Source organism: Penicillium chrysogenum (genome assembly GCF_028827035.1).
Source record: "Penicillium chrysogenum strain IBT 35668 chromosome Unknown utg000005l_segment0_segment0, whole genome shotgun sequence".
NCBI classification, from domain to species: Eukaryota; Fungi; Ascomycota; class Eurotiomycetes; order Eurotiales; family Aspergillaceae; genus Penicillium; species Penicillium chrysogenum.
In genome coordinates, this window is record NW_026622753.1 from 6,189,460 (window position 1) to 6,214,774 (window position 25,315).

Sequence of the window (25,315 nt, forward strand, 5' to 3'; positions counted from 1 at the left end):
GCAGTGCAAGGCATCAATTGGTATTGCAAGCACACACTAGTTATCAAGTTCTTTGCAACCAACTGAAAACATTGAAGGGGTCTAGAATATGAATCTTATCAATGGGCTATATGGAGATGTAAGAAGTGATTTCAATGTGAAATGGTAAAGCAGGATACATTAGAAAGAAAGAGAGAAGAAAAGAGAGGAACATCTAATAATCTGCTTTTCAGGTCTGTGTTTGCTCTCTCTCCTTTACTTCTCATTTCCTTGTTTGCCTGACTACATAAACCCCCATTGTCTCCTTCACTACACCTCTTCTCCATCTGGCTACTTAACCTGATACTTCTCTTCATACATCCCCCTTATATGGCAGGTGGGAAGGGTTCTTGCCACACTAACTTCTACTAGTGACCTTGGGGGCCTTATGCCTCTAGATAGTCATACGGAGCGAAGTAGGTGCAAGCCCTCTACCACCCGCTATACATTCAATTCTTCTTCCCTTCTTCTTCTTCTTCTCTTCTTTATACGCCCACTGCCTATCTCTACTACTACGCCTACTTGTCTGCTCGCCTCGAGGTAATCCCCACGCCTTAAAACGTATGATACTAAGTCTAACACAGCGTCCTAGTTATTACTAAGGCCCACTTGCCCTACCCCTTACGTCCGGTGGCCGCGTTTACGCCCGTGATAGTAAGTAAGCCCCCGATACTAACTATACCTAGATACCTACGAAATTTCCGCACTATGTGGTGTCCTACACGTCGTTCTCTACCTCGCTAGGGTCGCCCTCCTGCTTCTCCTCCCTCTTTTCGCCGCGAAGTTCACGTCTACTTCCTCCGAGGACACGGTTACGCTCTTTACCGCCGCTAAGAATGTCACTCTAGCCGCCGGAGAATACTAGTCGCCTCTAAAAAGACGCTAGAAGATCTAGATGAAGGTTTTAGTAGCGATATTACTATCCTACTCTATATATATATATATCGGGGATCTATGGTCTAATATTGCTTCGCTTCGCTCCGCAATCAGCCTTATTAGGCCCATCCTCCGCGCGCGAATCACTCGCCGACTTTATCGAGAGGGCCGTTTCGAAACCAATACTGCCGCTAGCCCCCCCTACTTACGCCCGAGAGGGCCTTTCTAGCGTATTCCTTGTTCCAGGGTTGCAGTTCGGCGATTGGGATGAGGTCGAAGGAAAATAGCAGTTCGGGGTGAACTGCACCCGACCCGGGATATGCTGCAATGACGCAGGGACTTTGCCAAAAGGCGTTCTAGGGCTAGTGACAGATGTGAAATGGTGAATATTCCGCAGAATCTTCATATACGGGTATGTGTTATGCTCGTATCAGATATCCTCCACCGGGAACCATTTACCTGAACCGCGACAAAGGCAAGTATTAGGTCCCGCTGCCGCCGTAGCTAACCACAACCCCATCCAGAAGAAAAAGAAGGAGGACTCCGCAGCCCGCGATACGCCTGCATCCATACGGATTTTCATCCTACAATCAAGATGGACGCTGTGATGCGGCAGCAGGGGTTGGACGATGTCAGCGTCTGTGTCTACACTTAACCAACTCCACAAGGAGCGCCTACCATGCTGTCGACGTCCAAATTGGTACCAATATATCGATCCTTTCATGCTCCCCAGGCCGAGCAGGAATTGAAGAAATTAGCCACAGCCATTCCTTTCTTGCCCAATGCCGTCGTCGGGCGTGGACGGGCCAATTTTAAGATGGCTGTTCGGCTAGTTCCTTCAATAGGTCTCTGGTATCTCACTGTCGAGAACCCAACCCATAGCCATCAGCTATCACTTGCATTTTATCCGGAATATGGCATCCTCCGCTGGCCCCGGTACCGAACTGACTGACACCGTGTATTATGTCTGGGCTAAGACCCGGTAAAACCGTCTTCACTCACTTTGAATGCCGAGACCGGATCGTGACTGAGACTGGGGTGATGTATATGACAAGAAATACAATGACGAGTGTTCTTGTGTAATTTGTTAGTGGTATTGTTTCTATCGTAAGCGTCGTGTATGATATTGTTGTAGGAAGTAGATTGCCCCGAGCGTAAAATTTATATTACATGTAGCCACTGTGGCTGGAGTAAGAAGCCTCAACTTAGGCTCCTTCCCCAAATCTACATAGGTCTTTGGTTTTTCCTTGGTGTTCTTTTTCCCTTAATCATACCAAGAACAACTTACGCTGCGCAAAACAAATGGGCAACACTTGGTCTGAAGCCTTTTCAGTCGTTACAGTAGCTGCCCTCGCTGCTTGGCTAGCTGGTCGTGTATTCAAACGTTGAGCTCTTTCAGAGAGTCATCTCAGATTGCTGCTTTGCGTATCACTTACCGGAGCCCATTGGTCATTTAGCTCGCACGCAAGCTACAGTCAACTCGTTGAAGGCTACGCTACTACGCACAACCACATCAAAGCGCTGTATCAATTCCGCAGCAACCGAAAGATTACTCTGAGGAAAGCGCTGAATCCGAAACAGTGGAGGGCCCCAATAGAGGTAAGACTGCGTTCTCACGCGTCCGACAACGACTTCGGGACGACCTTGGCAGACTCGTTCACGTGTTCGCCCCACCACTCCGCTCACGGCGACTCTCAAGTTCCCCACAACCCGGAGGCGGTGTCGTCATGTCGTACCACACTGGTCGAACTTCTCCCACTGAACTGAAAAGCTTGGATGGTCGGTCTACAATATCAATAACTGACAAACCGAGTCTAAGCCGTGCACTGCAGAACCTGCAGATTGGTCAGCAATCTAAGAGTGCGAGCGGGACAACCTATTCGCCCAGAGCAGGCGGAATCCGCAGTCCAGAGCCACTCGTATCATCGCCTTTGCGCATTAGTTCGTCAGATATGGCATCTGCCCCAAGTTCGCCAGAGAGACACACCGCCGACCGCGAGGCTTTCCCTCGTAGATCATCCGACCAGGTCGTTGACACTGTCAGCTCAGCCGCAGGTCGCCTTACCGTTGACAATGATGCAGTCGCTTCTACTTCTCTAGAGCAGCCGCACGCCAAAAAGCGATTTTTGCAGGCTCGAGACCGGTCCCAGAGCCGCAAGGGTGTGGCTGCCATAATGTCTGGCCGCCTCTTCCCGAGAAGCTTTTCGCGTGGCAGAGACAGAGACTCATCACGGGGATCTTCCCAGCGTGGATCGTCTCTCGACTCCCGTTCTGCGTCTTCACCGGAGCGTGGTCGCCCCAGTTCCTCCGACAGTCATTCCGTTCACGTTGAAACCTTGACGCCTGCCCCTATTACTTCAGGGAAGGGGAAGTCGCTCAACATGCACGATGCATTCAACAAGTCAGATGAGGCGTTGGCTAAACCCCATGGAAGCCTGCCTGATTATATCAAACCGACAGCTGTGGAAGAGGGAGGGGAGCGACTAGCCAAGGACGTGTTCGATCGCGACAAGAACATGATTGAAAGCAGTGAAGATGAAGCCAACGATACTTCGAGCGACGAAGACAGCACCCTGGAGGGTGTACGAGGCCGCAAGAAAAGAAGGACTCGGATATCACATCTATAACGCCAAGCGACTTTGAGAAATCCAAGGATGACAATTTCAAGCAGGCCGAAGAACGTACGTTGCCTTCCTTCTCGGGACTTCTATTAAATGGGGAATCCAGCATACTAATACCACATTATATAGAAAAATCCCCCAATGTTCCAAGTGGACGACAGGAGAAGAAACCGCGGAAATCTGCTTTGAAAGCTGTGGTTCATCCACAGACCAGTTTCGACATCCCCACCCCGCGTGTTCAGTCAGTGGCTGGCACACCTTACGGCTCAGAGGATGAAGCCGAGATCGGTGACATTCATCGTGCCCAGAAGCTTAGCATTTCCATGTCAGCTATTGATAATGGTGTTCACAACCGTTCCATCCGAACAATTGTCCGCGGGAACTTTTCAAGCCCGCAGGATCAAGGCGATGGGATCCGCCGTCGCCGTCGGAAATATTTGATCGCAACTGACTTGAGTGAAGAGTCCGTCTATGCCCTTGAATGGACCATCGGGACGGTTCTGAGAGATGGAGACACGATTTTCGCCATCTACGCCATGCACGAGGACTCCACTACTGCGTCAGGGGTGCAGGTCGGCGAGGGAGCCAAGGTGATGAAAGATGCAACGGCTGTCGTTGGCACCCAGACGAAAGAAGCCAACCAGAATTATGGGTCCCGTACAATACTCGGTCGACTTGGCCCTGGTACTGCCAGCAAGACGCATTCTGCTGATTCCCGGGCATCGTCGATAGCTGAGGCGGAACGAGTGAGGGCAGTTGAGACTGTGTCTCAGACCTGTGTGAAGCTGCTGCGGAAAACGGTCTTGCAGGTCCGTATTGCCGTGGAGGTGATACACTGCAAGAACCCGAAGTCTATGATCACTGAAGCTGTAAGTGTTTCGTCTGCTCTCGACCTCCTTATAATCTCTGATCCATACTTATAATGACTTTTAGATTGATGAACTTGAGCCCACACTCGTTATTGTGGGCGCCCGGGGTCAGAGTGCACTGAAGGGGTGAGTAACACTTGAATTTATTTATCGTGCTGCAGGAGACAATACTGACCTTACCTTCAGTGTCCTTCTCGGATCGTTCTCCAACTATCTTCTTTCTAGTTCCTCTGTGCCGGTAATGGTTGCACGCCGAAAGTTGAAGAGGCATACGTGGAAAGACAAACTCAAGGGCACTGCAAATGTCCGCCTATCCAATAATCTAGTTACCCCAAAGAGCCTTGCTCAAGCTAAAGTGGACTGATCCACTCTCTTTCTTTGTGTTTATTTCTGTTTTGCATTTTCATGGATCGGATCATGGTGAGGCGCCTATCTTGCACTGCGTTTGAATGGTTCGTTAGAAGGATTATCGCTGTCTCTATTTCACGCGTATGGATACCCTGCTTTTGATGGGCTTAGCATCTCACATTATTACTATGAGTTTCTTCTCTCCTGGTTCAACTGTCTTTTTTGATCGGGTCTTCCGTGTTATTATTGCTCGTCGTCAGCAATCTTACTTACCTACCTTAATTGCTTAGTATTGGCCTCTAATATGCATGACACCTTGAACAAAACATGTCCGCCCTCCGCTGGGCTTCATACAATACATATATGCATAGAAAATGGATAAATTCATAGATCATTGTTTCATTTATAATGTAACTACTCCGAATATTTTATGGTAATCAAAAATATGCCTCGGGTCTATATGCTTCAACCCGGGAGGGGTTATCATTAATGGTGTCCATTATGAAAGTGAAGCGCAGACCACTGCGCTTCGGTAGTACCCGGGCTGCTCCTGATGCTGCGCTGCTTGGCGATGTGGGTGTTCCGGGTACAGAATCTGTGGATATGACTCCCAGTAGCAGATCTAGTGAACTGCCTGCTGTTGGGGTCTTCACTGCGACCACGCCGCGGACGAAAGAGCAGCGCTTCTGCTTAGCGTTCGATCTGCTGATATCCCTGTCAGATTTAGTCTGGCTGCCGCCATTGCATTATTTGTGTTCTTAGTAGGAATAATGTGAATCATCGAAAATAATCCAAATACACCAAGAACTGTAGTATAACGTGCAATATAAAAGCCCGGAGGAGCAAACGCCAAGAAATGAAGACCCGGTCTACGCAATCTTGGACCTCATCACGTGCAACGTCACCGCCCAAGCTCCCCATCGAGACAGCTGGACCAACCCCCCCAGTCCCACCTTTGCTCTCTTCCCCCATCCTTGCCTTTTCTACTCTGAATTTCGCCCGTGGAGGATCAGATTCGCCATGGCCGACTTTATTGACCCCCGGATGTCCTCCATCAAGCCCCGATTCCGCTACAATACCATCGGAGGCATCAACGGACCGCTGGTTATCCTCGATAATGTGAGTTGGCATATGATGCTCTGACAATATAGTGGGAATTATATGCTAATGATAACATTCTCAAACAGATCAAGTTCCCCCGTTATAACGAGATCGTTTCCTTGACGCTCCCCGATGGCTCAGAGCGCAGTGGTCAAGTACTGGAAGCCAGAGGTCCGTTCCCCACATTCTGCCGTTTATTTAGGAGTATGAAAGCTGACTTGCTATGTATACAAATAGGAAACCGCGCTGTTGTGCAGGTGCGGAATATAACCTCGCCCCTAATATGCAAGACATTAATGTAGCTCGTTAGGTGTTCGAAGGCACTTCCGGCATCGATGTGAAGAAGGTACAATTACTCGCGGTAATGATTTGAATATCGGATGTGCTGACAGATCGCTCAGACTAAAGTCGAGTTCAGCGGCCACAGCTTGAAGCTTGGCGTCTCCGAGGACATGTTGGGTCGAACATTCGACGGTTCAGGACGAGCTATCGATAAGGGTCCCAAGGTGTTGGCGGAGGATTACTTGGATATCAACGGCCAGCCCATCAACCCCTACTCCCGAGTATGCGCACTGCCACCGATATGAGATGGGACTACGGGAAGCTAACGAATGGACAAGGTGTACCCCGAGGAAATGATTTCCACCGGTATCTCCGCTATCGATACGATGAACTCCATTGCCCGTGGACAGAAGATCCCCATCTTCTCCGCTGCCGGTCTGCCACATAACGAGATTGCCGCGCAGATCTGTCGCCAAGCAAGTTTGGCTAAGCCCACCAAGGATGTTCACGACGGCCACGAGGAGAACTTCTCGATCGTCTTCGCCGCCATGGGTGTCAACATGGAGACTGCCCGTTTCTTCAAGCGCGACTTCGAGGAGAACGGTAGTATGGAGCGTGTCACTTTGTTCCTGAACTTGGCCAACGACCCTACTATTGAGCGTATCATTACTCCTCGTCTTGCCCTGACCACCGCCGAATACTACGCCTACCAGCTCGAGAAGCACGTCCTGACCATCATGACTGACTTGTCAGCCTACTGTGATGCTCTGCGCGAAGTTTCCGCTGCCAGAGAAGAAGTCCCCGGTCGTCGTGGCTACCCCGGTTACATGTACACAGATTTGTCCACCCTTTACGAGCGTGCTGGACGAGTCGAGGGCCGTAATGGTTCTATTACGCAGATTCCCATTCTGACCATGCCTAACGACGGTGCGTTGCCCAATCCACCCCTCAAGCTGAACTCCACTAAACCATACCCACGCAGATATCACCCACCCCATTCCCGACTTGACTGGTTACATTACCGAGGGTCAGATCTTCATTGACCGTCAGCTCGACAACCGCGGTATCTACCCACCAATCAACGTCCTGCCCTCTCTATCACGTCTGATGAAGTCCGCCATCGGCGAGGGCCGCACCCGCAAGGACCACGGAGATGTGTCCAACCAGCTGTACGCCAAGTACGCCATTGGTCGTGATGCCGGTAAGCAACCCACCCCAAAGGACACTGCGTTACATTGTTCCATCCTCCCAAATCACATGAACACCTCTAACCACCCCAAACAGCCGCCATGAAAGCCGTCGTCGGAGAGGAAGCCCTCTCCTCGGAAGACAAGCTCTCCCTCGAATTCCTCGAGAAGTTCGAGCGCACCTTCATCAGCCAGTCTCCCTATGAGTCGCGCACCATCCAAGAATCCCTCGACATCGCCTGGAACCTTCTCCGCATCTACCCCAAGGAACTCCTCAACCGTGTCCCCAAGCGCACTCTCGACGAGTTCTACGCCCGCCATGCCCGCAAGATCCCTAACAAGGATACCCGCGATAACTCGGGTGAGAACCTGATCGACGCATGATGTGGTGCTGTATTGAGGTGAATCCCGAGTCTTGTGCTATGTTCAAGTAAACTATCGCCGGGGATTCTATCTTTTGGTGCGAGGTAGAAGTGGAACGCCAGCGTCCTGGCGAGGGATTAGTAGGTCCCGTTTTGTTCGATGTCAATTGCATATACTCCTATCTTTTGTTCTTGTTGTGCGGCCGTTCGTATGTTTCTTGGTTGTCTTTTTCTTTTGGTCTCTTCTTGCTCAAGCATGATACATTATCGAATCTATTTCACGGGCTATTTGTGCTCTCTATAAAATTATGGGATGGCCGGTTTGTACGTTGATCTTGTGCGGATAGTGAGTGGTCTTGTAGATGGTAGATGATAGGCTGTCATTGTTCTCCTAGCCTAAAGCTATCTATGTTTATGAAGACAGTCCAGAAAGATGAAAAACAAAAAGACTGTAAAGGGGATATCAATATCTCTTTTTTTCCGTTTTCTAGTTTTATCCAAAAAAAAATAAATCCCAAATGAAGGGAAAGGAAAGACTGCAATAATAACGCTTTTTCATGACCATCCCGCAATGCATCAAGGGGTCATGAAGCCTCTGTCTCGCCCGAGGACCGAAAAAAAAAAAAGAAAACAAAAAAGGGAAGAAAAAAAACCCCAGGAAGAAAAAGACGTGGGAAATCCATCCGGATGAAAAAGCATAGAAATGATGTTCGAAGCGCTTAGAAGCGCAGATCCCAGTCGATCTTGGGCCCCAGACGGGGCAGCTCGTCGGCAACCTGCTGGACGTCCTTGTCGCCGCGACCACTCAGGTTCAGGACAATGTTCTGGTCCTTCTCCATGGTCTTAGCAATTTGCATAACGCCCCAGACAGCGTGCGAGGACTCCAGGGCGGGGATGATACCCTCGTGTTGGGCGAGGGCACGGAATCCAGCGAGAGCCTGGCTATCATCGGCCGCAATGAAAGTGGCGCGGTTGGAATCCTTCCAGTTGCTCAGCTCGGGGCCGACACCGGGGTAATCCAGACCAGCAGAGATCGAGTGGGTGTCGGAGATCTGACCGTGCTCGTTCTGCAAGACGTAGGTACGGACACCGTGGAGGACACCGTGGGAACCACCAGAGAGGGTGGCAGAGTGGCGGTTGGTATCAACGCCGTCTCCCGCAGCCTCAACACCGATGAGCTTCACACTGGGATCGTTGGAGAAGGGGTGGAACATTCCGACTGCGTTGCTACCGCCGCCAACACAGGCGATGACAGCATCGGGGAGCTTGCCAATCTGTGCCTGCATTTGCTCCTTGGTCTCGTTTCCAATGACAGACTGGAAAGTACGGACGATGGTCGGGAACGGGTGGGGGCCAATAGCAGAGCCAATGATGTAGTGGGTGGTATCGAGTTCGACGACCCAGGCGCGGAGAGCCTCGTTGACTGCATCACGGAGGGTGCGGCTTCCAGCCTCGACAGCAACAACAGAAGCACCAAGGAGCTTCATGCGGAAGACATTGAGACCCTGACGGCGCACATCCTCGGCACCCATGAAGACGGTACACTTCATGCCAAACTTGGCGCAAACTGTGGCAGTAGCAACACCGTGCTGGCCAGCACCGGTCTCGGCAATGATGCGGGTCTTGCCCAGGCGACGGGCAATCAAAATCTGTCCAAGAGCATTGTTGATTTTGTGGCTACCAGTATGGTTCAGGTCCTCACGCTTCAACCAGATGTTGGCGCCGCCAACGTGCTCGGTCAAACGCTGGGCCAAGTGAAGGCTGCTAGGGCGGCCCATGTAGGGGTAGTATGAGCGGAATTCTTCCCAGAACTTGGGGTCGTTGTTGGCGACATCAAAGCCGCGCTCGAGCTCACTCAAGCAATCCATAAGGGACTCGGGGACATACTGTCCACCGAACTCACCGAAGCGCGAGGGCTGGGAAGATGCATCCTTTGTGACGTTGAGGGCCTCAATCTGGTCAGCAAGACCAGGTCCGGCGGGGGTATCGGCATCGGTGATGACCTTAGTCGGCTGGACCTGACTAGAAGGCAGGGCCTTCTCAACGGCCTCAAGGACGTTGATCTCGCGGGTAAAGGCACCGGTGGCATCACGCTCACGTTTACGTCCGGTAATGCTGGAGAGGTACTCTTCGGCAGCCTTGGCAGCCTGGCCAGCAGGGGCCTTGCCAACGCAAGTGATAATCTGGCTGCCAATGACCACACCCTCGGCCTGCTCCTGGACGGACAGGAAGTGCTCACGGGTGCTGACACCGAATCCCAATGCAGCAGGGACATTGCCTGAATATTCGTGGACGCGGTTCAAAAGCTCGGGAATGTTTGCGCTCAATGAGCCGGTGGCACCGGTCACGCCCATGCGGGAAACAACGTAGATAAAGCTGTCTGCGATCTTGCAGAGGAGACGCATGCGGGCATCGGAGGTAGCAGGGGCGATAAGCGGGATGTATGAGAGACTGAAATGGGAATAAGTATGCTGGATAACCATAGACAAGCGATAAAGATGTGAAAATAAGTAAAAATAGACAAACTCACCCAGCGCTCGAGCAGAGGTCGCGGAAACGGACAGCCTCCTCCGGGGGCAAGTCGACCATGATGAAGCCATTGACGCCAGCCTCCTTGCAGTCACGGAGCATACGCTCCTCACCATACTTAAGGACGGGGTTGAAGTAACCCATGAGCATCAAAGGGGTCTGCAGACCGCGGCTGCGGGCAGTGCGGACAAGCTCAAGCACAGTAGTGAGGGTGACACCATTCTGAAGCGCCTTTGTGTTAGCGGTCTGAATAGTGGGACCATCAGCGATGGGGTCTGTAAAGGGGATTCCAAGCTCGATGATATCTGTGAAGTGAGATCGAATGTCAGTAAAGATCATCTCTGTGAGCAACTTTCACTTGGGGTTGAATTACCGGCTCCGCCGTTCTCGAGACCAAGGAGGATATCAACTGCCTCCTCAACAGTGGGGTATCCTGCAGTAATGTATGCCACAAGGGCCGCGCGCTTCTGAGCCTTGCACTTGGCGAAAGTCTGCTTGATAGCTTCCATTATGAATGAAAGGCGATGTGACAGTGGCGGGGCAAGAGAGGGTGGTGATAAGAAGAAAGAGAAGAGGTCAATGGAAGGCAAACAGTCCCTATATATATGTGCAAAATTGGGATGAATCAAATGTGGATTGTTATGTCAGGACTGGGACAAGATGATGTTATAAAAGAGCAAACGATCTGTATGACTCAAATGCAATTGCTCTCCAGGGCTTTTTCGAGGCCGGCTTCGCTGGGCCCCGCAGGTCACGTGCTGATAAGATAGTAAGTCACTTGACCTTATCGTATCTACGAGACATGGGTGTAGGGTTGGTGTTCTCACGTGATATTATTTACATCACTCATCGAGTCATTTTCATCGCTACATAATACACAAGACAAGGGTGATTAAGAATGATTCAAGAGAAAGTAATCTGTCGATTTGCAGTGCAACAACTATGACTCAGAATAAGTAATATTAAGGCAGAAACTAGGGTAATAAACGGTCCAACCGTTCAAGTCCCAAACGCCGGAACAATGCAGTAGGTAGTAAGTGACAACAACCCTCAGCTGAAATAACAAGAAGTGGTAAGTACCGAATGAACTCCGAGCCAAACTTTCAAACAGAGAAGTGAAAAGTAGACAGGGACCAGAGCAGGAAGACCCGGAACACGAAGACAAGTTCATTGTGCCAGAAATCCTTGCCCAAGAACCCCGTCCAAAATGCACCAAGGAATTGGATAAAATGGACAAGACCGCCAAGATTCCAATAAAACAAACCCCAAGTCTATCCCATTTCCAATCCGAAAATAACCCGCAAATGCAAAAGGAATGACAAGCAAGCGCCCGCTATGCTGAATGGTAGTACAAAAGCCCAGAATGTATGTTTTGTGCTCAAAAAAGGAGTGGAAGCCGCAATGCCCGGCATGTAAGATATGCACCCAAGGAAGGAATGAACAAGACACCGTCTAAATGCGAGGAACAGGTCTCAAAGTGAAACAAAGTTCCAAAAGTCAAAAAAAGTCAAAAAGCAGATATGCAAATGGTCGCAAGTTTGGGTGTATGGTGAGGGCATCAGGCATTATGATGTTGTAGTGTAAGGAGGGACATAAGTCATGATCAATGTGCGGGATGCGAGTTTCCAGCGGATACAAGGGCTCTCGCTACCTTTCCAGGTGAGAAGAGACCGTGTGTCCGCTGGGCTGGCAAGCCGCTGTCTGGGCTTGGTAAGGAGTGACGAGAAAAGGAAAATCGTATCTTCAAAAAAGGCGGAGGGGAAAGTATGAAAAATAGAATGGAAAGAAAACGCAGCAAGAGATCAGATAGAAGGTCCAGCCAGGTAAGGGGATCAGTGGCCGCCGTGGGCCGAATCGTGCATCGAGTACACGGGATCCAAGTATGTGTAGCATGTGCCATTTCCGGGTGCGCCAGTGTGAGGAGCGTTGGGGCCGAGAGGCTGCATGTCCCAAGAAGCTCGCGGGGCTGTAGCTGGCAGACCGTTGGCACTCTGGGGGTGGCACATGGCCGGGTACGAGTATGCTCCAACAGATGTATAGGGCTGGGACGCTGCGGTCATGGATCGGAGCTCAGGAGCCGAAGACATGTGGGAGGCGGAGTGATCTGCCTGCGAGTAGGTCTGGACGGGCATACCAGTGTAGGTGTTGCTAGCACCAGCGTCGGAGATAGACTGGGGGAGTTGGCAGTGTGAGGCTCGGTACCGGAATCAGAACCAGTGCCAAGGCTGGGATGGCTGGCATGGCTGGTGTAGGTGGTGGTCATTGGTGTGGGGAGAGCACCGGCGGTTGAGGAATAGCTGGCAGACTAGAGCAAAGACAAATAGTTATTAGTAACTCGTCACGATGAGCTGCGGAATTCAAGAACATACGTATTTCCCAATGATCTTCTTGAGTGCGTGGCTCAGGACCTTCCAGGGGAAGACCTTGACATCCTTCTCGATGTTGCGTGGCTTGGGGGCAGGGAAGCCCATGATCACCTTGAAGAACTCTTCGCTGTCGACCTTGGCCTTGGAGACGGTCAGGGGGCGGAAGCCCTCCAAGTTGCGACGAATACGGTTCTTCTCCTCGACAGTGAAGCGCACGGCCACGAGGGACTCAAGCAAATAAATGGTGTCCACGCTGGTCACGTAGCACTCATTCTTCTCCTCCCACAAAATGCAGCTGATGCAAATACTACTTGGAGCGCGATCCTCGGGGGTAACAGCCTTGAACTCGCCAAGGATGGTGCTACCAGTTTGAGAACGGGTGAATTGGACCAGGCGGCGTTGGGACGTGCGTTCTTCCTTCGACCAGCCTTGTGTCATGCTGTCGAGATCACCGTTGAGCTTGAGGACAGCCTTGGTGGGATACATGGCATAAGGGTTGAAGGCTGGGTTGTGGGGCATGCTGTGCGTTTGTATGGTGGAGGTGCGGATCAAAGTGGGATTTGAAGAACCACGCTGGGTGGGACCTTTGTGCTGAGCGACACCATGCGTCAAGGCGAGACCAGAGTTGCGACCATCATTGCTCACAGAGACGAAAGAGGGGCTCCAAGCCGGGGTGATAGGGGAAGGAACACGGAGGGCGGGCTGAGGGGTGGCAGAAGAGGAGTATTGGCCAGAGCCTGTCTGGGGAGAGGATGCAGCGTGGTATGGTTCGACGAACCCAGCCATGGCGGGAAGTGGCTGCAAGTACGGCGAGTAAGACGCAGACACAGAGCGACTGTGGTAGCCCTCGTGGTGCTCAACCTTGGGGATCACGGATCCGTTGTGTCGCTTAGCAGGTGCCGCAGGAACATCGGAATATGAGGAGAACTTTCTCTTGCGGGAATCCGCTGATGGCGAAGGGTGGGCAGCTTGCTCATAAGTGTACACACCAACCTGAAGCGAGGTGGCGGGAGAGTCATCCTGGGTCTCCATCAAGACGGACAGAGGCACAGCAAAAGATGGGGATCCAGTAGACAAGAATGCAGGTACATCAGCCGAAAGACCGTACTGGAACGCGGAGCCCTGGAATCCAAGGAAATGCGGGAGGGATTCACACTTCTTTGAGCCGAAAACAACATACAAAGCTGCGTATGAAGAAGCGTGGAGGTCATAGGGGCACTGGATTTGGACCATCACCCTAGTTCCTTCACTTCCGCGCTGGGGGCTGTATGTCACAATTTCGGGTAGCTGACGGTGGCGTGCGCCCAACATGGGCGACTGAGACTCCTCGTACGAGCTAGCATACTCGTTGGGCAGATACGGAACACAATCCGAGATCTGACTCGCCTGATCGGCGGCCATGGGCGAGGGAACCATCGGGGTCGTCACATAAGGTGATTGACCGTAGTTCGAGTAAGAAGCAGCATCATGCAAAGACCGAGTGGAACCGTAATCTGTGTTTGGTCTCAGCACACGGGATGTTCCCAAATCATAGCAAACCAAAGTTCTTCAAATGCAACGTACCTAGTATGGCGCCGGCAACGGGCTTCTGGAAAGCAGACATGGACAGGATGGGCTCAGACTTGGCCCACAGGCCGTCTGAAAATGCACCGACAAACTGTGATTCTTCTGAGTCCGACAGATCCAACGACTCGCCGAGTATTAGAGGCGTTTGAAAATCTGGGTCGAACTGTGACGGAACAAGGAGAGACAGGTCAGCGGGAAGGTTTCTTGTGCACACAGAAAAAAAAAGGCAATAGAGCAAGGGTTGAGAAGATTCAAACAAGATGCTGGGCTGGGATTGGAACACCTATGCAAAACATGCGGGCATCCACAAGGGAAGAGAGAGACAAATCCAAATCTGGGTGGGAATCTTACCAAAACACCGTGTGTCTTCGAGTAAGCCAGCTTGAAGATGTTGCAACAAGTGCAACAAGACAGAACCTTCTGAAGCGAATGACTGGGAATTTATTCCAAACGATTGTAGGGTCGAAAAGCACGAGCAAGAATGGAGTGCTCTCCGAGACAGAACGAGCGACAAGACGAACCTGCTGTTGGTCTCACAAAAATGGCGGCAACAAAAGGCCTCGAATCACCATCCAGGAATAAACCACTAAGGCTGAAACTAGGAACGGTTGGCTGCAGGAATAGACTCAAATCTCGACCGTAGTGCCCAAAGGTTCATAAAGAGACGCAGAAGAACTAGTCGCTTAGTAGATGTCCAATGTCCACCGCCAATTGTGACGGGAAGGGCCGAGATTGGTTGGGATGGCGAGCAACGATCGTGGACTGGAGAGGTTTCGCTTTTCTTTATCTCCTTGATCCGCGAGGTGTTTCGGGAAAACGTCAAGCAGATTGGGCCACAATGAACAAGATTCCAGATGATAGGCTACTCAAATAATGAGTATACGAGAACGTTTTCAGACTATGGGAACCGGATCGGTGCATAGGGGGGAATGAACTCACCGAGATGGAAAGTGAAAATGGAAAAGGTTCTGGTCTGAGACCAAGTTCTGGCTGTTGACCTTCCAAGATAATATGCAAGATCCGAGGCTCGTTAAACCTGAAGAAGAGACTAATGTCAACAAACACTGGACAATAGCGGGACGGGGAAGCTATCCGACGGCTTTGACAACTATCGTCATTTCCAGTCGTTGGTATAGTCCAGAGAATACAAATTCCCTGCAAGGAGCATAACACGAAAGATCAAGAACCGAAAGAGGAAGTATGCAAGGCACGAGGGGAACAAGTGAGACCGTGGGCAAAGGGAGGGGTGCACATTGATACTAACCTTAAGCTGATGAACCGATCTGCCTGAATAGTTCCTTTCCTGTATCCAATATTCCCTAATGACTCTGAGACCTTTCCAAACGGAGGCGATTCCACTAGAATTCTGGAGTGTCTTCCGAGACAAGAAAGCGAATGGTTGAATTTCTGTAATCCAGTTGTGTCCAATATCCAGTATCCAGTACCCGGGTAGTATAGCCTGTCGCAAGTACAAAAGCCCGAAGAGAATCCTTTTTTTTCCCTTTCCCTTTTTTTCCCTTTTGCGCAAAAGGTTGGAGGTTCAACTGAGACCGCGGAGCAAACGGGATCTACAGAGATATCGCGCAAACGCAGTGTCGGGGCAAATGACACTTTATCGACCCTTCCACCAAATCGTTTCGAATATAAAATAGAATTGGCGAATATTCCAGGGTTTCAGCAAGGAAAAGAAAAAAAAGAATTAAAGATTAAAGGGCGAGTTATAATTCCAATAAACGTAGCGAACGTGGTTCTCGTAGCAGCAGGTAAGCGAGCGTAAGAGCGAACGTGGTGAGCGAATGTGTGACTTAGAAAGTCATAATCAATTTCCAAGGGGGATGGAAAGTGGGATGCAAGGAAGATGGGACCAGCAGGGTTAAAAGCATTGAGGATTCTATGGAATATTATTATTAGCAGTCAGAAGAGAGCAGGTCAAGAGTACAATTTACGACCTAAACTGTATAAGGCCTTGTGGGGGGAGAACTTTTTTGGGTTTGTATATTATATTATATTATATTATTTTTTTTATCATATTTTATGATATTTTTTAATTATGAATAATAATAATAAATTCAATTAAATTGATCTCTCAAAGTAGTCGGACTAAAAGACTAGTGGGAAATCCTGGCGGGGGATGCACAGAGGGGGTCAACTTGGCATCAATTGGGTATTTTGGGTATTATTACCTATGACATAGATACAATAAGATACCCTTGGTTATATCGTATCAAGTACTTATGTAGGTACTCCTTGATTCTTTACCATGGTCACACAATCTATATAATTATCTTCGAGTCTCGAGTCTCGATATCATAAAGGGAGACATTTACAAACGAGTTAACCAGTGTGTCGGAAGCCACTAGAGGCCGACTTGTTATGCTTTCCGAGGTGTCCGACCAGTCAGGTCCACCCATCCTATATCCTTTTTTTTCCTTAGATAGTATGATGTTAATAAGATGTTAACAAAAATATCTTCTTGACTACATTTCTAACCTTCTATTTCAAGAACCTTGGAACAGGTAACCAAAAATGAGAATATCTGCGCATAACATCGGGGACAGAAAAAGGAACGTGGTGAGGTTCTCGGGATAAACACCAATCTGGCGACCTGCGCCGCTAGCAAAAGAAAGAAAAGTGGGGAATCATCCAGCATGTGGAAGGCAGAAAAAAAAAAAGAAAAAGATATTTTATGTCTGCAGAACAAGAATCGCCTTATTTCCATATAGAATTCAGCCCGATGGTTACCTTTGTGCGCTGTTTGTGTATGTGCTGGTTCTTCCCCAGGTGACTTGACAAGCATAGCCTCTTTCATTGTTTTCTTTTTCTTTTTTTTCCCCCAAAAGGGGCGTAGAGTACTGTAACCCTGAACGAGATCCATGTTGACAAGGTCAAGGTCCATCCAATCAGGGATTGTGTCTATAACGAGGACTCTCTCCGAAGGGCTCCTCTCTTACTATTATCCCTGCCAATCAGAAAGCTTCACCGACAACCCTGTTATGTTTTTTTTCTTTTTTTTTCCTTTTTCTTTTTCTTTGGTATATTTAGCTCCCCTACATCAGCTTCGGGTACTTTTCCATTCAAGTTCGGAACCCTTTCTGATCCTTTTTTAACCCAATGACACTTTTTCCTTATATTGTACAACATACAGTGATACGATCTGAAGTTGATCCCTTTGTCAGCGGCTCCTTACGCCGACCCTTGGGTCATCCGTGCCGAACCAAACTGGCAAAACAAGACCCTTCGCTCTTTTTCTCCAGATGCTCGCTCCACTTACGATCTTCCCTACTCCGTACTCCGTACATAGGGTCATGATCGTACGGAGTACATACACATCGTGTCGTCATGCCGGTCAATTTGATAATTCACATTTTCCTTTCCCCGACCCGACACGAGGCTGATGTACATATACGGAGCATGATGTGTACTCCATAAGACTCCCGGTACCACAGCTGATTGAAAGTAAATCCCCAGATATTTCCTGATCGGCAAAGCCAAAACTATTTCCGAATGTATTGGCCAATCTTGGAAACTCTGTTAAGCTTGCCGTCATCGGACCCGAACAGAATCGAATCGAAAGTAAATAAACGAGTACGAAGGGCCAACCTTGGAAACCGAAGCTCAGATTTCCAGAAAAAAAAAAAAAGAAAAGAAAAACCAAACACGAAGGGTCTAAGTTTAGCACACCTTGCATTTTCAGGTGACTCGGTGGCCTGACTATGCAAGGGTCCTGTCCTGTGATTGGTTCTTCTGGCCCTCCTGTCCACTCCTCTAGACCCGATCGGGTATCACTTTGAGCCCGAGCATCCGTGCTCCCTCGAGGTAACAGGACCGTTCCATCAGCTGGGGCACTCTGCACTGTCACCTTATCCATCTTAACTTCCGTATATATTTAGATCATATCCATATTCGCTTTCAGCATACGGAATATGACTACATATCTATGTAGATGCAGGTTGATGATTATAATCCATTAGGCGGACATGCACTACACCTGGTCATGTACTACATGTACGCAATTCATATTCCAACGGCTCCGGGGCCATGGGCTCCCCAGGCCCTGTTGATCGTGCAAATCCCCAATGCGCAGGAGATCATTATTGTTCTACAGGAAAATTACCCGACGCAGCGCGTCAAGGTCTGCAGTTCCGTAAGAACGTCAACCATGTTATTGTTACAGACGCAGATGCAGATGCAGGCGCAGACGCAGACGCACATGTCGAAAATAGAATCCAAAATGTCCGTAAGGGTTTCTTTCAGCAATTCTTGTATACGTCTTTTTCAAAGGTCCGCTATGAGATCATAGCTACTCCGTACGGAGTACAAGGGTTCAAGATATTCGGGAAGCATTATTGGAAAGAAGTTTATTTCTTAATGTAGATATCCTTGACTCCTTCATAAAAAAGAATTATGAAAATAAAAATGAGAAAAACACGCTAAACCAAACAGGAAACATTAACGGTTCGGATGCACAATTCCCGAGTATTATTTCGTGCAGCTCCAGCCACCCACGATGTAGGAAAGGGATAAAAGGGGGAATTAAAAAGTATTTATCAAAGCGCTCTGCTATCGATAAGGGACTTTGACTCCGCGATTTTGCCACGTTGAAGACGTTCCGAGGTACGGAGGACGATGTACGATATATGTACTCCGTACAGGTGTGGACACTATGAGCAGTTTTTAGGGTATACTATTTGTGAACCGAACCAAAATAGTCAAGTCAGCTCTCGAAATTGAGTAATAGGGCGTCGGAACCGTACAATACACAGTGGAGCGCAATGATCAGCAATCTCCCCAAGAAGCTTCAATCCGATCCGCGATCGAGTCCAAAACGGTCCAAAACGGCTTCTTCAGACAAATTTGGTTTGATAGATTATTGTTTGATGCCTTCCTTCTTCCCTTGCCATTCGTTAGGAGATAGTTAATAATTTTCCCTACATGCAGGTCAATCTAAATGTGTCAATGCCAATGTTCATGTTCCTTAACTCCCAACCACCCACCCAACCACCCTGAAAATTAAACTATACTATCAAACAGAGTACGGAGTAAGGAGCATCTAATCCAAGGGTCCAATCTATATGAAATCCCATTTATCCCTTTAGAATATTTGGAAACCCAGATAATCTTATTAGTTTGCAACGGGAAACATTTCCCCAAGGAAATCCCAATTGGCGTTTGCATATAATCGGCCAATCTTCGGGAGTAATGCCCGTCCCCACATCAAAAACCCAACCCCCCGAACTCCCGAAAAGGAAAAACCCCGATGAAAAAGCTACGAAAATTAAATAATATTCCCAAAAAAACGCAGCTGTTAACCCCCATTGATCAACTCCATCTCCTAACTAGTGTTTCAAGCTGCGAATAATTTTCAATTTTGTCAAGGGACCTTCCACATCCTTCGAAGCTTCCAAAGAAAAAGGTGGATCATCATATTCCCCAGGACTTCGGACTTGCAACCTTGTTTGAAGCCGTCAATACAGTACTCGACAATACTATTGGCAGGGGGTCCAATCCATCTCCCATCATGGTACACTATTGAACGGGGTCAGTACCCCACCAAGGGCTTCGGGCTCTCCGGTTCCTGGTTTTATGTACGGAGTACGGAGTATCTTTTACCGTTTATCCTTCTGCCTATTGGCAAAACCCCCGCGCCTACTAAACGTTAATTAAATGTTTTTTTAGATTATTTCGTGCGAACGACATGTTACCCATGCTTTGGATCGACGTTCAACCCTAGTCCCTTGTCTACCTACTCCGTACCAGTTACGGAGTAAAGGGTTGCAGGTTAGCTCTACGATCTTACCCTTTCTAGGGATCTAACATTTGCAATATGCAGGTACAATTGCACTATTGCCTGTGTGTCTACTCCCTATCCGTCAATATTATGTACGTGATGGCGCCACTCGTGCCTGTATGTGTCTGTTCTGTCTTGCGTGTGTGGGGGGGCAACAGTGCATCCCGAGCACGGGTTAAGGAGGATTATTGGATTATTGGGTAAGGATCTTCGTCTTTATCGTCAATCCCTTCGAGGGCGAAGTCCAAGGGAGAACAAGAAGATGTCAACCTTGCTGCATAGTGGGATGGGGATTGGTGCGCGGACCTTAGGGAAGGAAACAAACCCTCGGAGTGAAACATCGTCAGAGACATTGACGGCTCTCTGTTTTCGCCTTGGTTCACCACCCTTACGTTTTATTTCAGCTCCTCCTGGTCCTGTTCACGAACGGGGAGACAAACGGCAACGATCCTCGAATTTTTTTTTAACCGATGTCGTTGTTGGGTGGAAGATCACTGGCTTACCCTTGTTCACATCAAGGTTTAGTCTGCACGACAGCTCGGAGGAATGTGACGTGGACCCGCTTTGGGTCTTGGGTGGTTCGACTTGCTCACCTACGGAGTACATCTCTGTCTGTTTTGAAGAGAAAATACTATCAGAGTTGGGTATCTTTAATCTAAGTGAAGAGATTTGAAGGACCCGTCTTGCAGTGTTGGGATCGTGTATCGTACCCTGGTGCGGCTGGACGACAGAGTGCAATCGGGTGTCTATCTCGCCATGACGAATGGTTGACCAAAGATCGCGAATCACGACTCAGAATCAGCTGCATGTCTTCAAGGACCCTTTCTTTTCTTTTTCGCCCCCTGCAACGAAGATCTTCTCCCACAGGGTAGCCCCATTCGTCGACGATCCTTTAATCCCAGAGGGAGGCGTCCAGAGGGAGGCATGAATCCTCGCCATTAGCTCCATCCTCGATGGCCACTCACAGGCAGAGAATTATATCACGGTGGGAACCGTCATTGCTAGCTTTAACTGTTCTTGGCACTTACTCAAGAGAAACGTGGTTATGAGAAGAACACACACTCCATACGGAGTACAAATGGAATACGGAGTCTACAATGTATCCATACCGCCCACGCTTCTACGAACTGAACGATAATGGGGTTCCGCGCTTTCCCCTAATATACCTAGCGTCTCACGACTATCCTAAAGAGCCCGCGGAAGTTGATAACTAAGACACGCTTGGCAGTCCTTCCAATTCTTCCCTCCACACTGAGACATACGAGCTCAAGATGAGTGGGCTCGATTCAGATGCTACGGGAAGAAGCATTGGTGATCCATATGGAGAGGTATGTTAGCCGACTCTCTGTCTCTTTGTCTACCTGGGTGCAAAAATCTACCGTGACAAATCCCGATCTCAAAGGTGAGCCTGATCCCTGTTGTCAGTCTTGACCGCAAGTCCATGCGAGCTCATATTGTTTCTCCACTGGTGTTTCATTGTCACCATAATAATATCAAGCCTGCTACGGATTAGAGATTAGAGGATAGCGTGGACAAATCCCGCTGACATATTAGCCGTACTGACGGTGCCGGAACCAACTTTTAGTTCCGTACCTGAAACCGTTAACCTCGTTTTTCATTTATAGTCGCATCACTAGGGAAGAGACTGCGCCACGCTAACACTGTTGATCTCGTACCCACTTGGCTTATTCTCGTTGCTCGTGTTCATTGCGTACCGATTGTAGGGAATATGGGAGGTACCTTTATCTGGGGGCGCTTTAAGTGTAGATCTTAGCTGATGTGGATTTGATGCGAGATCCCGTGTCCTTTGAGTTTTGCTTTTCTTCTTTTTTTCGTGGTTGTGGCTCCGTGTCGAGCTTCTTTAGGTAAAAATATTGTAATATTAACATTCATTTAGCTTCTAAAGGAAGTGGCCGATCTTCTAACGTGGAACTTTTCAGGTGATATAGACGAGTCAGGGGCTGCAACCAAGATCCCCGTGGCGATCCAATTGGTAGAAGCTTAGGCGGGGTCGGGTAGATATGGGAGGCGAGATTATAGCTTTTTAATATTCGCGATACTATATTTCTCTTTTGAATTGGAATAATAGTACTTCTTACGGAGTACGGAGTACGTACAATCTCTCTTAGCATTGTTTTAGGTTTTTCCAAATGAAGAGGCTGGCACAAATTGGTTGGCGCAGAGGTAAAATATATGTTGGTTGTATTATCGAGCAATGTATATATCACCACCGCACTACTCCGTACACCACACCACATGGGAAAAAAACACTGGATCAATCCACCGCGCTAAACGCTATTGTAACAATTCCCACCAAAAAGGATCGACGCGAACACCCCCGTCAATTCATGGATCGTCACCATCAAAGTCGAAGTACAGTTTCAGGTTGATGGAACCGACGAACGATCATGCCCCTATGAGGAACACTTTATTTATACTTCGATATACGTATGCGCTTATGTTAATGTCTTAACCTAAATCTAAGCCAAGAATCGTAAAGGAACCAAATCGTATATAACGTAGACGCTATCGGAGTCATATGTAGACTACTATACTGCGTATCTAGTATCGCATATCATATACATTATAGAAATATCTCCGTGAAAGTGGAGAATTTCCTAGTTCAACCAACCAGAGCATGTAAAGGTGCATAGAATTTTAACCCGGCCGGGATCTCGGGTCCATTCCAAGGTTCCCCCGAGGTTTCGACCTTTCGACCTTTTAGCAATTTTAGCAGTACTACCTGGGATCAATTTTGGCAGGACCCTCAGTCCAAAACAATATCGAATTGAGTTTGCTGCTTCACATCTTGATAGCTCGGGCCAATCACTCACTCACTCCCTTTGGTAATCCCAAGATGCTACATATTTGGTTATGTCAGATCCGGCGCTACTCAAATAGCTCAGTTACAACTTAACCTTGGAAGTAAAGTGCACGGTCTATGGGTTTATCCATTGCTTTCCACTTTTCTTTCCATGTTGCGCTGTCTCCACTTGATCAGAAAACGTGGATTGACGTTCTGTACGTACAGATTAAGTAAATGCCAAGCTAGGCAGCAATTTTATCTGACGATAGTATGCCAGTGTAGGTATAACGTCTGCGCTTAAGAGCCATTAACCTTTGCTAAGGCTAATCTACCTATCTTGGTAGCCACATTCCAAGGTTCTCTGGGGCTCCATGTGGCTGCCCAGGTGCCCACGGTACATTATGTAATATACTACATTCCACCGACCTTGGAAGGTTGGTACATTTTTATATTGGACGTAGACGTGGACAAGTCTCTATCTTATTACTTCATCGCTCCACTGACGTGTATCCACTGGATTGGATAAAAAAGGGCACAAAATAAAAAATAGACCAGCATAGTGATCTGTCCAAAATTATCCATACGTAGTCAAAATGAACATATCTCCTCCGTACTTTGTACGGAGTATGTTGTGTGAGATCATAGCAAGCTAAAGGGCACAGTAGCAATGCGACCGGAAGAACGTCGGAATAACCTTGGAACGTACAGGTCAAAGCCTATATACCCATGTCGAAAAACGCTCTCAACCCATAAAAAAGAAGACTAGTAATCCTAACCCATCAAAACTTTAACAGGACCCTTCGGAACATATCCGAATCGGGGGGAGCTGATAGACCCTGAAAAGCGGTCCAAGAGGTTGATCAATCTGTTACTGCGAGCGTTGCGCTAGCCTCGCTAAGGAAGCATGGCGGAATATACATACCGCTTTAGGGCTGTCTCACTTTTTAGTTCGCACTTAGCATTTTAGCATCGAGCTTAGTATAGTACTCCGTAAAAAGGAGCTATTATTAGCGAGCGGAAAACATTATCGTGTTATTGCTACTGGTGACGGAATTCGGCATGGATTGCCTCATGCTCCATGCGGCACGATTGCTGGAATAGGGTTTTCGAGGTCGCGCACGTGGGAGTTCGTTTCATATTGCATATTGAATATCGCTTAATGCTGATTGTTTGACGGTTGGATCGTCCAGCTGTTTGATCAGAATGAGGGGAGGAGGAGGTGCCAGACGCACCGGAGTGGTTAGCGCGGTTGACGTTTAGATTGTTTGGTTTGTGGACTTTCTTGTAGAGTGACCGGTGTACTAGCTACACAGTTGTGGTGGTTATGTGGTCTAGGATTGGATGCAACGGTGGTAGTTTGTTCTCTGAAAGGTCGTGTGTACGCCGTCGATCGTCGAAGGAGGCTAAGACATCATCTACTAGCTCGTGGAACAATTAGGGCTATTTCTTAAAATCATACCATGCATCGGAAGCATATGACCAAAAAGGCAGGCGTTGCATTCCGACAAGCCATCGATAAGAATAGACTTGGTATCTATGTGGAAAGTGTGGAAAGCTGAGATGAGACACGATGATCACAACCGCACGGGGCAGAACGAGGTCGGCACACCAAAGCAATGACCCACAAACTTCTAGAAATAGAACATCTCTAAACAACGAAGCAATATTGTACCCACTGAACAACCTCTCTTTGGATGCTTTGACCGCAGAACAGCCAAAGATAGAAGACGTGACGGGACAGGACAGTGAAGTGATTCTCGGAATCCTCTAGAAGATGGAGGCGCTTTCTTGGACGGTGCGGTCGTAGCAGACGGGGAAAAGCTTGGACCAAAATGCATACAGTTCTGGTCTGTCTTCCCGCACCTCGACCAGCCATTTGGCGAATGCGAACTCGGTCTGGAAGGGATTCGGACTTCGATAAGGAGCGACCTGATTCATATTAGACCGGGGCTAGGCCAAGCTATGTTACATCAAGACCACAGCGAGTACTCACCTCTGAATATCGCTGTAGAGCCTGATGATACTTCTCCGACAGACCAAGCTTACGAAGAGTCGGCATGCGGATTCCCTTCGCCGCGATGCTGTATCCATGGTTGAGATTTTCTCGTTCGGCAAACGAGGACTCTCCGATCACAACGCCGCCTGGTAGCTTCTTATGCTGATGCGCGTGAGCAACCTCGATAAGCCGGGTGAGCAAGTCGGCTTCCCAGTTCTCGAAAAGAGGATGGCGGAATTCTTTGATGTGTCGCTGGAGCAGCCACAGCTCACGCTTCAGGCGGACTGTATTGGCTTGCAGCTTTGCGAGTCTTCGTTCGATGTGCTTGTTGAGGGTTTGCAGGGCATAGTGAGTGGCGTCGAAGGACTGTACTGACTGTTAGTACCAACTGGGTATTCCACAGGTCGATGTTTCCCCGATATGACAATACCTGAAAACTACCTTCATCCCACGAATCTTCTAGGACACGACGAGAGTCCGACACAAGAGGCACATGGCCATTTCGAGAAACGGAGTGAGAGACTCGTCGGGAGATACGGTCCCTCTTGGAGTTCATGGTAGAATCGGAAATGAATGGAATAATTCGTTGTATAATGAGCG

At 48.7% G+C, this 25,315-nt stretch overlaps 9 protein-coding genes across 9 annotated transcripts; 6 read left to right on the top strand and 3 right to left on the bottom strand.

Annotated features, from left to right (window-relative positions):
• Window positions 1-348: 348 nt before the first annotated feature.
• Window positions 349-883, top strand: N7489_010747 (uncharacterized protein; the record flags this gene model as incomplete). The annotated part of the gene is made up of 3 exons (XM_056716496.1): window positions 349-355; window positions 622-672; window positions 705-883. 3 exons carry the CDS (start codon window positions 349-351, stop codon window positions 881-883), a joined length of 237 nt encoding a protein of 78 aa, XP_056564118.1.
• A 606-nt stretch (window positions 884-1,489) lies between these two features.
• N7489_010748 (uncharacterized protein) lies at window positions 1,490-1,846 on the top strand (the record flags this gene model as incomplete). Its single annotated transcript, XM_056716497.1, has 2 exons — window positions 1,490-1,531; window positions 1,628-1,846. The coding sequence occupies 2 exons, from the start codon at window positions 1,490-1,492 to the stop codon at window positions 1,844-1,846; spliced, it is 261 nt and encodes an 86-aa protein (XP_056564119.1).
• Window positions 1,847-2,621: 775 nt separating this feature from the next.
• N7489_010749 (universal stress protein family domain protein) lies at window positions 2,622-4,748 on the top strand (the record flags this gene model as incomplete). The annotated part of the gene is made up of 5 exons (XM_056716498.1): window positions 2,622-3,476; window positions 3,500-3,575; window positions 3,645-4,384; window positions 4,449-4,510; window positions 4,571-4,748. The coding sequence occupies 5 exons, from the start codon at window positions 2,622-2,624 to the stop codon at window positions 4,746-4,748; spliced, it is 1,911 nt and encodes a 636-aa protein (XP_056564120.1).
• A 485-nt stretch (window positions 4,749-5,233) lies between these two features.
• On the top strand, window positions 5,234-5,494 carry N7489_010750 (uncharacterized protein; the record flags this gene model as incomplete). The annotated part of the gene is made up of 1 exon (XM_056716499.1): window positions 5,234-5,494. One exon carries the CDS (start codon window positions 5,234-5,236, stop codon window positions 5,492-5,494), a length of 261 nt encoding a protein of 86 aa, XP_056564121.1.
• Window positions 5,495-5,752: 258 nt separating this feature from the next.
• On the top strand, window positions 5,753-7,686 carry N7489_010751 (H(+)-transporting V1 sector ATPase subunit B; the record flags this gene model as incomplete). Its single annotated transcript, XM_056716500.1, has 8 exons — window positions 5,753-5,851; window positions 5,920-6,004; window positions 6,071-6,090; window positions 6,144-6,179; window positions 6,235-6,396; window positions 6,454-7,042; window positions 7,098-7,316; window positions 7,400-7,686. The coding sequence occupies 8 exons, from the start codon at window positions 5,753-5,755 to the stop codon at window positions 7,684-7,686; spliced, it is 1,497 nt and encodes a 498-aa protein (XP_056564122.1).
• Window positions 7,687-8,383: 697 nt separating this feature from the next.
• trpB (tryptophan synthase TRP5) lies at window positions 8,384-10,702 on the bottom strand (the record flags this gene model as incomplete). Its single annotated transcript, XM_056716501.1, has 3 exons — window positions 8,384-10,115; window positions 10,195-10,498; window positions 10,567-10,702. The coding sequence occupies 3 exons, from the start codon at window positions 10,700-10,702 to the stop codon at window positions 8,384-8,386; spliced, it is 2,172 nt and encodes a 723-aa protein (XP_056564123.1).
• A 512-nt stretch (window positions 10,703-11,214) lies between these two features.
• N7489_010753 (uncharacterized protein) lies at window positions 11,215-11,512 on the top strand (the record flags this gene model as incomplete). Its single annotated transcript, XM_056716502.1, has 2 exons — window positions 11,215-11,219; window positions 11,305-11,512. 2 exons carry the CDS (start codon window positions 11,215-11,217, stop codon window positions 11,510-11,512), a joined length of 213 nt encoding a protein of 70 aa, XP_056564124.1.
• A 513-nt stretch (window positions 11,513-12,025) lies between these two features.
• Window positions 12,026-14,572, bottom strand: medA (transcriptional regulator medA; the record flags this gene model as incomplete). The annotated part of the gene is given in 5 exon segments (XM_056716503.1): window positions 12,026-12,313; window positions 12,328-12,498; window positions 12,563-14,052; window positions 14,123-14,288; window positions 14,477-14,572. 4 exon segments carry the CDS (start codon window positions 14,160-14,162, stop codon window positions 12,026-12,028), a joined length of 1,989 nt encoding a protein of 662 aa, XP_056564125.1. The 5' UTR covers window positions 14,163-14,288; window positions 14,477-14,572.
• Window positions 14,573-24,486: 9,914 nt separating this feature from the next.
• On the bottom strand, window positions 24,487-25,271 carry N7489_010755 (uncharacterized protein; the record flags this gene model as incomplete). Its single annotated transcript, XM_056716504.1, has 3 exons — window positions 24,487-24,648; window positions 24,713-25,081; window positions 25,146-25,271. The coding sequence occupies 3 exons, from the start codon at window positions 25,269-25,271 to the stop codon at window positions 24,487-24,489; spliced, it is 657 nt and encodes a 218-aa protein (XP_056564126.1).
• Window positions 25,272-25,315: the final 44 nt, after the last annotated feature.